At 37.0% G+C, this 11,732-nt stretch overlaps 2 protein-coding genes across 2 annotated transcripts; both read left to right on the plus strand.

Moving 5' to 3' along the window:
• Positions 1–248: 248 nt before the first annotated feature.
• On the plus strand, positions 249–1,908 carry LOC103714673. The gene is made up of 3 exons (XM_008802014.3): positions 249–359; positions 618–1,061; positions 1,644–1,908. The coding sequence occupies exons 2-3, from the start codon at positions 787–789 to the stop codon at positions 1,744–1,746; spliced, it is 378 nt and encodes a 125-aa protein (XP_008800236.1). The 5' UTR covers positions 249–359; positions 618–786; the 3' UTR covers positions 1,747–1,908.
• Positions 1,909–4,843: 2,935 nt separating this feature from the next.
• Positions 4,844–8,873, plus strand: LOC103714672 (acyl carrier protein 2, mitochondrial-like). Its single transcript, XM_008802013.3, has 2 exons — positions 4,844–5,239; positions 8,379–8,873. Exons 1-2 carry the CDS (start codon positions 5,021–5,023, stop codon positions 8,553–8,555), a joined length of 396 nt encoding a protein of 131 aa, XP_008800235.2. The 5' UTR covers positions 4,844–5,020; the 3' UTR covers positions 8,556–8,873.
• The last annotated feature ends 2,859 nt before the right edge of the window (positions 8,874–11,732 follow it).

The raw sequence follows: 11,732 nt of genomic DNA on the forward strand, positions 1-11,732 counted from the left end.
ATCTTAGTCCCTGATGAATCTGATCCGTCTAATAATTTGTGATGATGATGATGGGAGATATTAATTGTGCGACTCCCAGGACCATGCTGTCATCCCACCATGGGATAAGGTGGAAGGTTCCGAATTGGCTTTGTGGGGCTCAAGCTCAACGAAGATGAATGATATTTTTCCGGGGAGCCAAAGGGCTTCCAAGTGGCACCAGATCTGACGTCCACAATACTCATCAAAATTATCTCAACCATCCATTTTCCCTGACACAACTCTTCTCATCATCATCTCCTTCCCCACGGCACACCAGAGCAGAGCACACTTCGGCCTCTCCAACCGTCGCCAAAAACCTCACCATCCCACTGATCCTGGTAAGACCGCAGCATATGAAATAATTCGATAAGAGTAGTTTTCTATTCACTATAATAATTATATTACCGAACGTATGCATATTAAAGAAGCTTTTGTCTGATTTCCAGCATTTAATATAGTTTTGTCAAGCTCAAAGTTCTAGTTTGAGCTCTCCATGAATCCCTCCAGTCCTCCCAATTCAATATAAATTGAGTCTCCCTTGTCTATGTTTAATATGTGTTTTTTGTGTTTTTTTTTTGTGTTTTTTCTTTTCAAAGGTGGGAGTGGAAGGAGAGCAAACCCAATGAAGGAGAGAAGAAGCTTATTGAGTGGTGATTGAACCAAAGTTGGATGCCAAGTTTTCTTATTGAATTGGACTAGTTTAGGCACCAAGACCCACTCCCAATTTGAACACCATAGGCCCAACAAAATCCATCTCTCTTTAGTATGTCTACTTCTCACACCATTCTATCATGGACACTCCTACCACCAATTCCTCCATTGCAGCAGCCCAACCAATTAAGCTACCGATTCAGAAGGGTTGTTCCGGTCAATCGTTGCACATCAGACTCCAAAGAAGCTGCAATCGGCAACGGCGATACCGATCTAAGAGTAGGGTCGCCGATCATCGTCGTGGAGGCTCCGCCGATGTTGAAGACCGCCAGCCCGATACCTACGTTGAGAGCCAACTCCGGATTAGTCAAGGCAGGTGATGTGGGAAGGTAGCATGACTCATCTCTCACAAATTTTTCTGTCAATGTTATTGCAATCATATATAACTAAAGCAACATCATTCTTGAACTATTAGAAAATTTTTGAATAGTAGTAATTCTATTATTCTCGTCGAGTCATTTGCCGAGATGATTCTCCTAACTATTATCTTATAGCTAAAGAAGTTGAGCATTGTTGAATTATTATAGGTTTTATTATTTTTTTCATGAATTATCCATGGCATATCTAAGTAATGTTTATAGATGGTGGTATTTGTCCATAAATTGTTATTTTGGCTTCTTCTATGATTTTTTTAGATGAACTTATATGAATAATAACATCAATTAGTTTATGTGCCTATTCTTCCTCTCTCTTTTTTTTTAATTTTGTTATCCTAACTTTTGACACCTCTTACCATGTTATTATCTGAACCTCCTATTATGTCCAATCGCAAATCTCCCATAAGCAAATGCACCTATTGTTGCATGATTGATTTTAAGTTTTATCATGATTCAGGATCTTTTCAAGTTATTGCTTGTAAATGGATGGCCAACTCAATACATAATTATCTTAGCATATTATAATCAATGCAGAATTGTAGCAAGGAAGCCTAAAGATGTATGGGCAGTTCGCTTAGCAATTGGTACCTATCTTATAGATGGCAAGCATTTCAAACCCTTGGACATCCAAGAATGAGGTCTTAGGATCAAGAGATGCGGTATCATGTATGTTCGCGATGTACGTCGTCGATTATGTATTTGATGGAACCATTTTGTAAATATATATGATAATATAGTGTGTGTATCTTGTACACTCTTTCATTGGACTTCTTGTAATCAATGTTTAGGCCTTTTAACAGCTTTTTTTTTTAAAAAAAAACTTTCGATTAGTAGTTAGGGCATACGCATCACAAAAAAAGGGGGACATGTGTTTAGTGATTATGTTCATGCAGGTTGCAAGTGGATTTAGCATTCATTTAAATTGAACAATGGCTGCATTTGAATCTTTATGTTATCTGAAAAAAAATAATCTTTGAATTAATCAGCAGTAGCTTGAACAAGTAACAGCATTTTTTTTTACGTGACAAACAATTATTTTGCATGAATAGGTACCATAGCAGCTGATATTTTATTCCCAAATATAGCCAGAGATTGGCAGATGACAGCCCCCTGATGAATGATCCATGTTATTGAAATCTGAACACCACTTCCCTATCCAATGAACTTAAGGTGCATTTGGTTCCAGAATTGAAATGCATTGGAATGGAAATCGATATTACCATATTCTCCAATGAGTTTGGTTTGTGATTGGAATCGGAATTAGAGTCGAAATGGAATTTGAATTTTAGGGGAGAATCGAGATTGGGTTTTGGAGGACTGGGACATTCTCATTCCCGTTCCCCCTAAAATTGGAATTGAAATGAAATTTTTCTCCAACCAAATCAGTTAGAATGGAAGCTATTTATTCTAATGAAATATGCCTTTAGTCTGGTCAATATCATTCTCATGGTTCCCTTCCAAGTCTTCCTCTCTGTGATGTTATCAGACGAGTTCGCTCATCTTTCCTATTCTTCTCCTTTCTTAAAGTTTAAGCAGTGGCCCACCACTTATTCCAAGGTGGGCCTCTCATCAAATGGAAGCTTGTTAGAATTGCTTGGACTAAACTGTGATGTGAACTTGTTACTGATCTTTGATGCCGGCTCTTGCTTAGCTTTCTAGAGGTAATTTCATAGCATTCCAATGGTTGAAGGAAAGTTTTTAGGTTATGGATAAGTAGAGAGGATGTGGTGCAGAAGGATGGAGATAGGGATGATAATGGGCTAAGGTTATTTGGGCCTGGAACGACTTTTTGGGTCCTACCTCCGGGGCCCAAATTGGAAACCTTTGGGCAAGTTTTCAACTATCTAGGTTCAACTAACCCTTGGATTGAGGGTGGAGCTGCATGAACAATTCTCGAGCTCAACTAAAACTCGAGGTGATTCGAACTTAGTTTTGAAGTTCTTCTTAGCTCGTTTAGTGAATAAGCGAGCCAGATTTTGCACTGGGCACAAGCTAATCACAAACTCTTCGATCATACCGACAATCTTATTGTTTTATTGGACCTTAGGACCATCTGTAAGTCATACTTTAATTAAAATTTTGAAAAATTCAAAGAAGTTTTGAGATTCTAATATCTTATACCCATTGTATAATATATAGGCAATACCTTATATAATGCACCAGTATGCCTTTCTTGTGAAAGCAATTAGCAAGCTTGTTATTTTTGCACCACAAATCTATGGTGTATGATCATATATGCGAAGTATAGATTCACTTCAGATTGATGGAGTAATACTCCTTCACAAAATTGTTAGCAAAGTTGTTAACATCATGATGGACCATATTGGGTGATGATGACTCCATAATTGATGCCCTATTTGATATTTCGATGGGTGGTAACCCTCTAATTTTAAGCACATGCCTCTTGACAAGAATTTAAACCATATATTCGAGAGTTAGCGGTGGAAATATGATGGATACTGGATTAGATTGCTCACTCGAGATCCATTTCAATAATAGAACTAATGGGATGATTGATGGAGAGGCTTTCTTTTTTACTTTAGAGAATTGATAAAACAATATTCTAGATTCAAGTTCAATATCCACAAGCAAGCTCATGTGGAGACATTTTCATAGAGGATCCCTTTGTGCTGATACTCCTATTTGCTAGAAACTTGGGCTTGCTCAATCATAGAAGTAGGTGAATGTCCTAAGCATCTCTCAATTAGGCCATCATGGCATTTCTTTAGAAAGTAGAGTTTTGGGGTTAAAGCTTTCAATAACAGAGCTTTTAATTAAAAAGTTGTCATAGAATTAGGCCATCATGGCATTTCTTCGGTAACTAAAATTTAAAGTATTTGATAATATTTCATTTTCTCCCTGTGTCTCGAAGAGCAGTTGATAATGCCAAAAGTTTGTAATCAATCAATCCTCTATATGGCATTATTGGGCATTGCATGAGTCCTTTTATATCACATGGTAAGAGAATTATTCATGTAAATATGATAGAAAAATTATTTAAGAAATTATTTTCTTTTCTTCAAGAGTGAGCGGACAATTGAGATGTGGTTGACAATGCTACGACCCTTCTTTGAATGAGGCTTCTTCACCTTATATTTGTTACCTCATTGGGAAGCCAATGGCTAGTGGCAACTTGCAAATTAGCATAGGTAATAAGCTTAATTGCCATTTTTCTTATAAAAATATGTCCTTTGGTCATAGATATTTATAGTCATAAAAGTAGATAATAAGCTTAAAATATTTTAACAAAATGACCTCTATGACCATCTTATCTTTAGCTGTAATACGCTTGAAATATAAAGAAATAAATAATAAAATATTTTAGTATCATGTTAATTTTTTATAAGTACAACCTTTTATTTTCTTTAGAAGATGAACATAATTTATCAAAAAAAGAATGCTTTCCATTATAAAACCCATATATAATTGTAGAAATCAACTCTCTCTCTCCCCCCCCCCCCCCCAACATACATACATTCCACATACATACATATGAATGCATGTATATATTGAAAGTCTTCAAAATGTCATTAAATCATTTAAATGACTTGTTTGTGAATAATTTGAATTTGGCTCAAAAAAAGAGAGAGTAAAGCTAACCTAAGATTGGCTTAAGTTGAACTCGAGCTAGGCTTGGCTTGGTTGAGTTCGATCCATTTAGAAGAACTTATTTTGGTATGGGCAACGTCCCAACGCAAGTGTGCACGGATTTTAATATAATCCAATGGGCTTTCTCCGGCCCATCCCCCGAAAGGAGGGGGGAGGGAGCGAGGAAGGGCAACCCACTGCTCCGCGGGAGCACCAGAACAGAACTCGAAAGGGTTCTCGAAGGGTAGTTTCTTCCCTTCGCGATAAAACACGAGGAAGAGATCGCTCATAAAGCTCCGAGCTTTTTCTTGCTCTTCTCTCCAATGGCGGCGGCGGCGGCAAGAAGCGCTCTCCTGAAGCACCTCAGGGTGATGGTGACATCTCCGGCGCCTCTTCGGCCGGCAGCCCCCCTCTCCTTCTCCCAGCTCCTCCACCGCCGCGCCTTCTCCGATGAGGCCAGGGGCACCTTCCTCGACAAGTCTGAGGTTGCCGATCGGATCGTCACCGTTGTCAAGAACTTCCAGAAAGTCGATCCCTCCAAGGTAATCTCAATCCCCAAATCCTCCCATTCCTCCTAAGTCTAGGGTTTCTCTGATTCGAGTGTTAGCTTGGAAATTAGGGTTCATTTACGGTTTATTTCATTGCTGAAACTCTTCTTAAATCTTAAGGAACCGTTTTATTGTCATATTCCACGTGTTTCGGCGTTTGGAATTTTCCGAATTATCATAATTCGTCACACGATTAGCATTTTATGTCGTGTGTTTTAATGATACGTCCCATTAATTTTTATCTATATATTTGTTTTACTGCATAAATTTGGTTTGAATCCACAAATCCAAACTATATGATCCTGTTGGCGTCTTTCCATTGAGTTAGTTTGCCGATCGTATTGTGCTTTCCTTCTCTTTGCGCTTGATTAAAAAAAGAAATGTTTTTTATTGTTTTCTTGGTGTTGTTCAACTAATAATTTTGAGAAGTGTTATTAAAATTATATAAATGCAGCATCGTAGCTAACATTTAAACTTTAGTCTATATGCATCTATCCGTAGTAATATACATGAGTTCTTGCTGTTCTAATTTCATGCACCATGGTCTTATTCCCAAGCATAGACAGCAGAGGGTGAAGTAACATTTAATTGAAAGAAAGTGGTTAGAAAACTGAAATAGCTTGAAATATGTTTGAATGGCTTTGTTCACAATTCCTGCTGATGCTGATTATGAATATGGTTTGATAGTATCCCATGGGCATTCCTAGAACACTATTTGTCTGTGACTTCTAGAATAGATAATAACTCAGCATGTGCAGAAGTAGGTCTTGTTGCCTTGATGTTTTTCTAACCAAATTTCTTAGATCTTTGCCCCAGTTCTTTATTCATTATCTCAATCTGTACCTGTTCTCATCCTTGATATATTACTAATTTTTTATTGGCCTATGGATAATAATAGATGCAGTACCTCAAATTTCTCAGTTTCCTCTTCCTTGTTTTCACATTTGTGTTATTTGCTATATTTTTTTGGTTTTCTATTTTATAGTTATTCACTAAATTAATCACATTCCAAATAAACATGTGATGTTATGATCCATTACAAGACTGGTACCATGTTGTGCTTAATTTAATGATGAAAAAGGTTCAATTATTATCTTCCGTATCTTTTTCTAAAAGCTGGATAAATCCTGCAACCTCAAATTTTGTGAATGTTTCAAGGTCTTGCCATCTTTATCATATCACCTTTCTCCCCTACGCTCCTCCGTCCCCCCGCCCCCTCCCCCCCCAAAAAAAAGAACTCATAGATTCCTCTGTATTTTTCCCCTTTCATTCTTCAAGCTGGAGCCTATCAGCATTACTTAATAGTGCATAAGCCATATTAGAAGGATTTTCTGAGTTGTTACCATTGTGACTCCTTCAATTGCACCCTGGATGCATGTATTCTTCTGTAGCATGATTAAGGTTCTATATGCGTTTGGTGAAACATTGCATCACTTAGCCTCAAGAATTTCGGGAAACAACATGAACTTATCTGAATTAAATATAATAGAGAAGAGAATAGACAATGAAATGTCACATGAAATCATCTGATTCCTGCATTAATACAATTATAGATCACATTCATTTGACTTAATCAAAGGAAAATGGTTTTTTGTTTCTTATTTGAATTTTTATACTAAAGATTAGCATTCTAATGCCTTGACAAGAGGTTGTATCTATGTGCACTTTGCTATTTTTCTCCTTCTTCTGCAGGTTTGATGTTTCTTCACATTCATTCGTAGCTTTTTCCTCAGATTTTGAAATGCTATTCTTTACATTCTTAAGGCTGCATTCAAATCTCTCCTTGGAAGAGTTGATGCTTGAGTTCCAATTTTGGTTTTCTTGCAAGGATGTTGCTTATAGAAGATCATTATATTGAAAATTTAAAAAAATAATGCACGATCATGCAATTGAAAAAAAAAAAACTAGATATGTGACATGCATAGGCAATTGATGAAAAAAATCTAGACAAGAGCAAGATTTATCTGCCTTATTGGCATATTGAAGGTAACTGATCGATAGCATATACCAAAGGACGATCTTCATATTGTCACAAACATGCATGGAGCAGTAATACATGTAGCTGTGACACCACAATGAAATTTTTACCTGAGCCTGCACGAGAAATCAACTTTTAAACCATCATCATATTAGAGTATTATAAATGGATTATTGATTCTGGAGGGACCATATAGTATTTAACTCTCAAATGATGTATTGCTGCTTGACAGGAGAAATTTAATGTCTAATGCTAAATTTAATTTATCAAGGTTAATGGGTCAAAGATTTAGAACTAAAACAAGCTATGTAGCTTGTGAATAGGGTGGAATGTTTATACATACTACCTACTTAAAATTTATGCCTCAATCATGATCGAAAGATGTTTTAAACAGTAATAGATGAGGCTAGAGGAAGTGTTCCTGCAAACTTGGGGGACTTTTGAGGACAAATATTATGAGTCACATGAGGCCCACATTGTGGGCCATATGAATATGTGGAAATAAAAAGAATATAGAACATAAAACAGCATAACATGATGAGTTGTAGTGATGTCAAGAAGGATGCGGCTAAAAAGTATTAAACCAGAGTTGCGTAACAGAGCAGAAGAGGGACAACATTTACTTCAGAGTGATGTTCGGCCAATATTCTTCAAGAAATTATACTTATTCTGCATGATGGGGATTATGTAAAAATTTTAAAATGCTGCGGCATCTTTGAGATGTTGCTACGTAAGCTGTAATTTTTATAAGAATAAAATATTGAGGTGGTATGTTTTTTGTCATAAAATAATTAAAATTTTTAGAATATGCTTGTTTGGAATATTACATTGCCCACCAAAGAGTATAACTTGCTGTTTTGACCAGCTCAAGTATTGCCCTGTGGTATTTTGCAAGACTGGCTGCAATGGCATGTTGGTAGATGTTCATCATTATTGTCAGCATCGCTACTATTGTTATTCAACAATTGCGAGTAACAATGATGAGTTACTAGCCTATGGAGAATTATTGTAGAAAAATGTAATAAAATGCATCTGAAAATTGTTGGTTCCAAATTCATGAATGCCAAAAATTTGTAACATCATTGGCCAAACTTGACACTGTAAATTGATATACTACTAATGAAAGAGTGGTCTAATATTGTGATCTTTGTGCAGGTCACACCAAATGCTCATTTCCAGAAGGACCTTGGTCTGGACAGTTTGGACTCTGTAGAGATTGTCATGGCCCTAGAGGAAGAATTTGGGTTTGAGATCCCAGACAACGAAGCAGACAAGATTGATTCCATCAACGTAGCCGTTGACTTTATTGCTTCACATCCTCAGGCAAAATGAGACATTGTCTGTGTTGCTTCGGTCTCTGTCTGCTTTCTTAAAACTCTCAACATGCTGTTTTGTCCTAAAAATTCACTTTGAGCTCGGAATTAGACTCTTTTCTTGATCTATTCATAGCATTTTAGTGCATTTGCACTAAAAGTAGTCTATCCATTATGGTATTTTAAGCTGAGGATATTATGGACACAATGTCGAGCTGTTTTGGGTTTTTTGCAGGTAACATAGATTTTTCCAGCATCTCAGGAAACAATTGTATGAGTTGGATAAATCTAACTCCTTAATGATATTATTGGACATTGGTGCTATATATGCCAAGCATCTGAATGATCCTCCATTAGATACATATAATATGTTGTTGGAATTCCCTTTTTTTTTTAATAAAAAAGGGAAAAAACCCTTTATGTTTGATGTGAATATTCTTCCAACATAAAGATGCTCCCCTTAATAAGCCCTAATGGCTGTTCAACATGGTCAGTTGGTTAAAGACACTGGACGTGAACATCAGGATTGATAAACCTACGTTTCCAAAGAATTGTCTCATGAAGGGTGTGGCACTAGAAATTATATTCTCTCTTTGGAGACCTCTTTGGAGCATATCCGCCCTCTCACCTCGGCCTAGGCTAAAGGGTTCCCAAGACTGCCTTCGTCCAATGTGACAGTTGGGGAATGTTTGGGATTACCTTGAAAAAAAAAAAGAAATGGTTTTCGACTTCTATAGAGAAAAACTCTTCCTAGAAAGCATAAATGTTTGCTAGCATTATGCGAAAAATGCTTGCACAAGAACTCTAAGAAATATGTGAAGGTTTAAATTATGCCATGCACGTTTTGGGTGCTTCGCATATCCTACTGGGGGAGGATTTCAGGGCAGCTATTATATGGCTTTCGGCTTCTTCATATCCAGATGTTGGGTCTCATCTTCTGGTGCAAGATTGCTGGCATGTGATGGCGAATCTATATTCTTTTGAGGCAGTATATGTTTATTGGAAGGTGAACAGTGTAGTTGGCCAAGTTTATGGACTTCTACTTAGCTTTTGAATATTTTATATGTTGATTCTTATAAATGTATTTGCTTAAGGACAATATAAAATATCTAGTTTTGCCTATATATATATATTTAAAAAAAATAAAAATTTCTCTTTTTCTCTTTCTAGAGGCCAACACTATCTTTGTATAGAGAGCAACGCTAAACACGCCTTTGGACTAACATTGACACCCTTGGAAAGGACTCAACCCAAGACGAGCAGAGCAAATTCCCTACGAAACAGGACGGAACGCTAGGCCCGGAAGGCAGCGGCAATTGGTACCCATGCTCACTCAAGAATGTACAGGGAACTTTGAACCCCAAATGATATCTTTCAGTCCCCTTTTCTTTTCTTTTCTTTTCTTTTCTTTTCTTTTCTTTTCTTTTTTAAATACACCGGCTTCTCACACTAAATGAATATGAGTACAGCCAACAAAATTAGAAAAAAAGAAATCTTCGGTCCTTTAGAGCAGCCAGTAAACCCAACAACAACTCAAGGCCCATTTCTTCCCATGTTGCCTAGGCTTTGCAAGCCATATGCATCATAGGCTGCGGTGAGACGGAGACATAGCGGTAAGAGGTTCCACCACAGTGGAAAATCTACAAGAATAAATGAATGATCCATGTCCTCGGAGCATCATAAACGATATTGGAAACAATGAGCAAAGACAAGAGAGACCAAGCATTGGAGAAAATATCAGGGACCTATGTAACATTTGGTTATGTCTAAAAGTTTCTTCATGTCTCACGAAACAATTGAAAATAGAGAGATTTCTTCGGCAGACCAAGCACAAGCATCCCCTCCAATTAGGAACTCAGGTCGTTTAAGTCATCTAGCTTCGTCTAAGTTAGAATGAGTGGGGTATTAAAGAAACCTCGTATATTAGAGAATTCGGCCGCTTTTTCATCTCTGTTAGTGGAGGGGTTTCTATGCATTATTAGAGAGTTTTTTCGGTAATTATCGAAAGGAGGAAGCAATTTTGGCTTGTTATGTTGCTTACAATATTTGGTTGGTAAGAAATGATCGCATCTTCCACAATATGTGGCGGAGTGCTAGATTAATTCTTCTGAAAGCTTCCGCCCAAACTTATGAACATCTTTAGGCGGCCATTGCAGAAAGATCTTTGACAGCCGGAGCAATCTATGGCTTTTCTTAGCATTCTTTGTGTCTTCTCAGATAACATATTTCTTTTAGGAGCCACCCCCTCCTACTTCCTCAAGATTAATTTTGATAGCAATGCATTGGAGAGATGATTTAGGTAGAGCAGGCTTTGTTATCTAATATTCTAGTGGTGCTTTTCTAGTAACAGGTGGTGTTAAGGTATTTGACACCATGGTTCTGATGGCTGAGTTGTGGACGATATGGGAGGAATTAAATTATGTTGTTTATATACTATAGGCTTCCGATTTATTTAGAGGGTAATTCTATGACAATTATCAGATGACTCTTTGATTCGTCTTATGTTGAAGGTAGGATTCATTCATTTTTACAGAATTGCTACAGAGTAATATGATAACTACTATCTATTAAGGTTTCACATATTTATAGAAAAGCTAATAGTGCTGCTACCTGGATGGCGTCATATGTGTTAAACCATACGGGTCTTCTCTATGGGATTCCTCGATGTATCTTTTTATTCCATTTTTTAATATTTTATTTTCAGACTCCCATGAATGCATCTATTCTCATTTAATTTAATCCATCTAATTTACCAAAAAGAGAAAGGAACCTCTCGCATCAGGGTCAGTACATCAAGGATTTGTTGGAAGAATGAAGAGGATCTTTTTTTTTTTGGGTTAAGGGGTAGGCTTCACACCAGGTTTCAGAAGGAACCGGGTGTCATCATCCAAATATCTGCACGAAGGTAATGTTTAAGAAATTATTCATTTTCTTAGTGCAATAATGTTGTTTTGGCACTACACGTTCCTAAAAGCTTCTACTTAGGCTAATGAAATTTTTGATGCGGCTGCTAGGGAGAGATCTTTGACAGCAAGGGCAATTTGTGGCTCTTTTTTTTTGATACTTTTTGCATCTTCACAAGAACATACTTGTTGCTTCGGGTGGAGTAGCCTTTGTCATCAGAAATAATAGTGGTGTTTTTTCCAGTAGCAGTGGTGTTGGGTTTTTTGATACTATAGTTTTGGTGGCAAAATTG

Source organism: Phoenix dactylifera, chromosome 13, assembly GCF_009389715.1.
Source record: "Phoenix dactylifera cultivar Barhee BC4 chromosome 13, palm_55x_up_171113_PBpolish2nd_filt_p, whole genome shotgun sequence".
Taxonomy (NCBI): Eukaryota; Viridiplantae; Streptophyta; class Magnoliopsida; order Arecales; family Arecaceae; genus Phoenix; species Phoenix dactylifera.

Excerpts from the sequence above, each read along its gene's own strand:
- LOC103714673 (XM_008802014.3), top strand. The coding sequence starts at position 787 with ATGTCTACTTCTCACACCATTCTATCATGGACACTCCTACCACCAATT. Across the intron at positions 1,062-1,643 it reads AAGGCAGGTGATGTGGGAAG|AATTGTAGCAAGGAAGCCTA; the intron begins GTAGCATGACTC and ends TAATCAATGCAG.
- LOC103714672 (XM_008802013.3), top strand. The coding sequence starts at position 5,021 with ATGGCGGCGGCGGCGGCAAGAAGCGCTCTCCTGAAGCACCTCAGGGTG. Across the intron at positions 5,240-8,378 it reads AGAAAGTCGATCCCTCCAAG|GTCACACCAAATGCTCATTT; the intron begins GTAATCTCAATC and ends ATCTTTGTGCAG.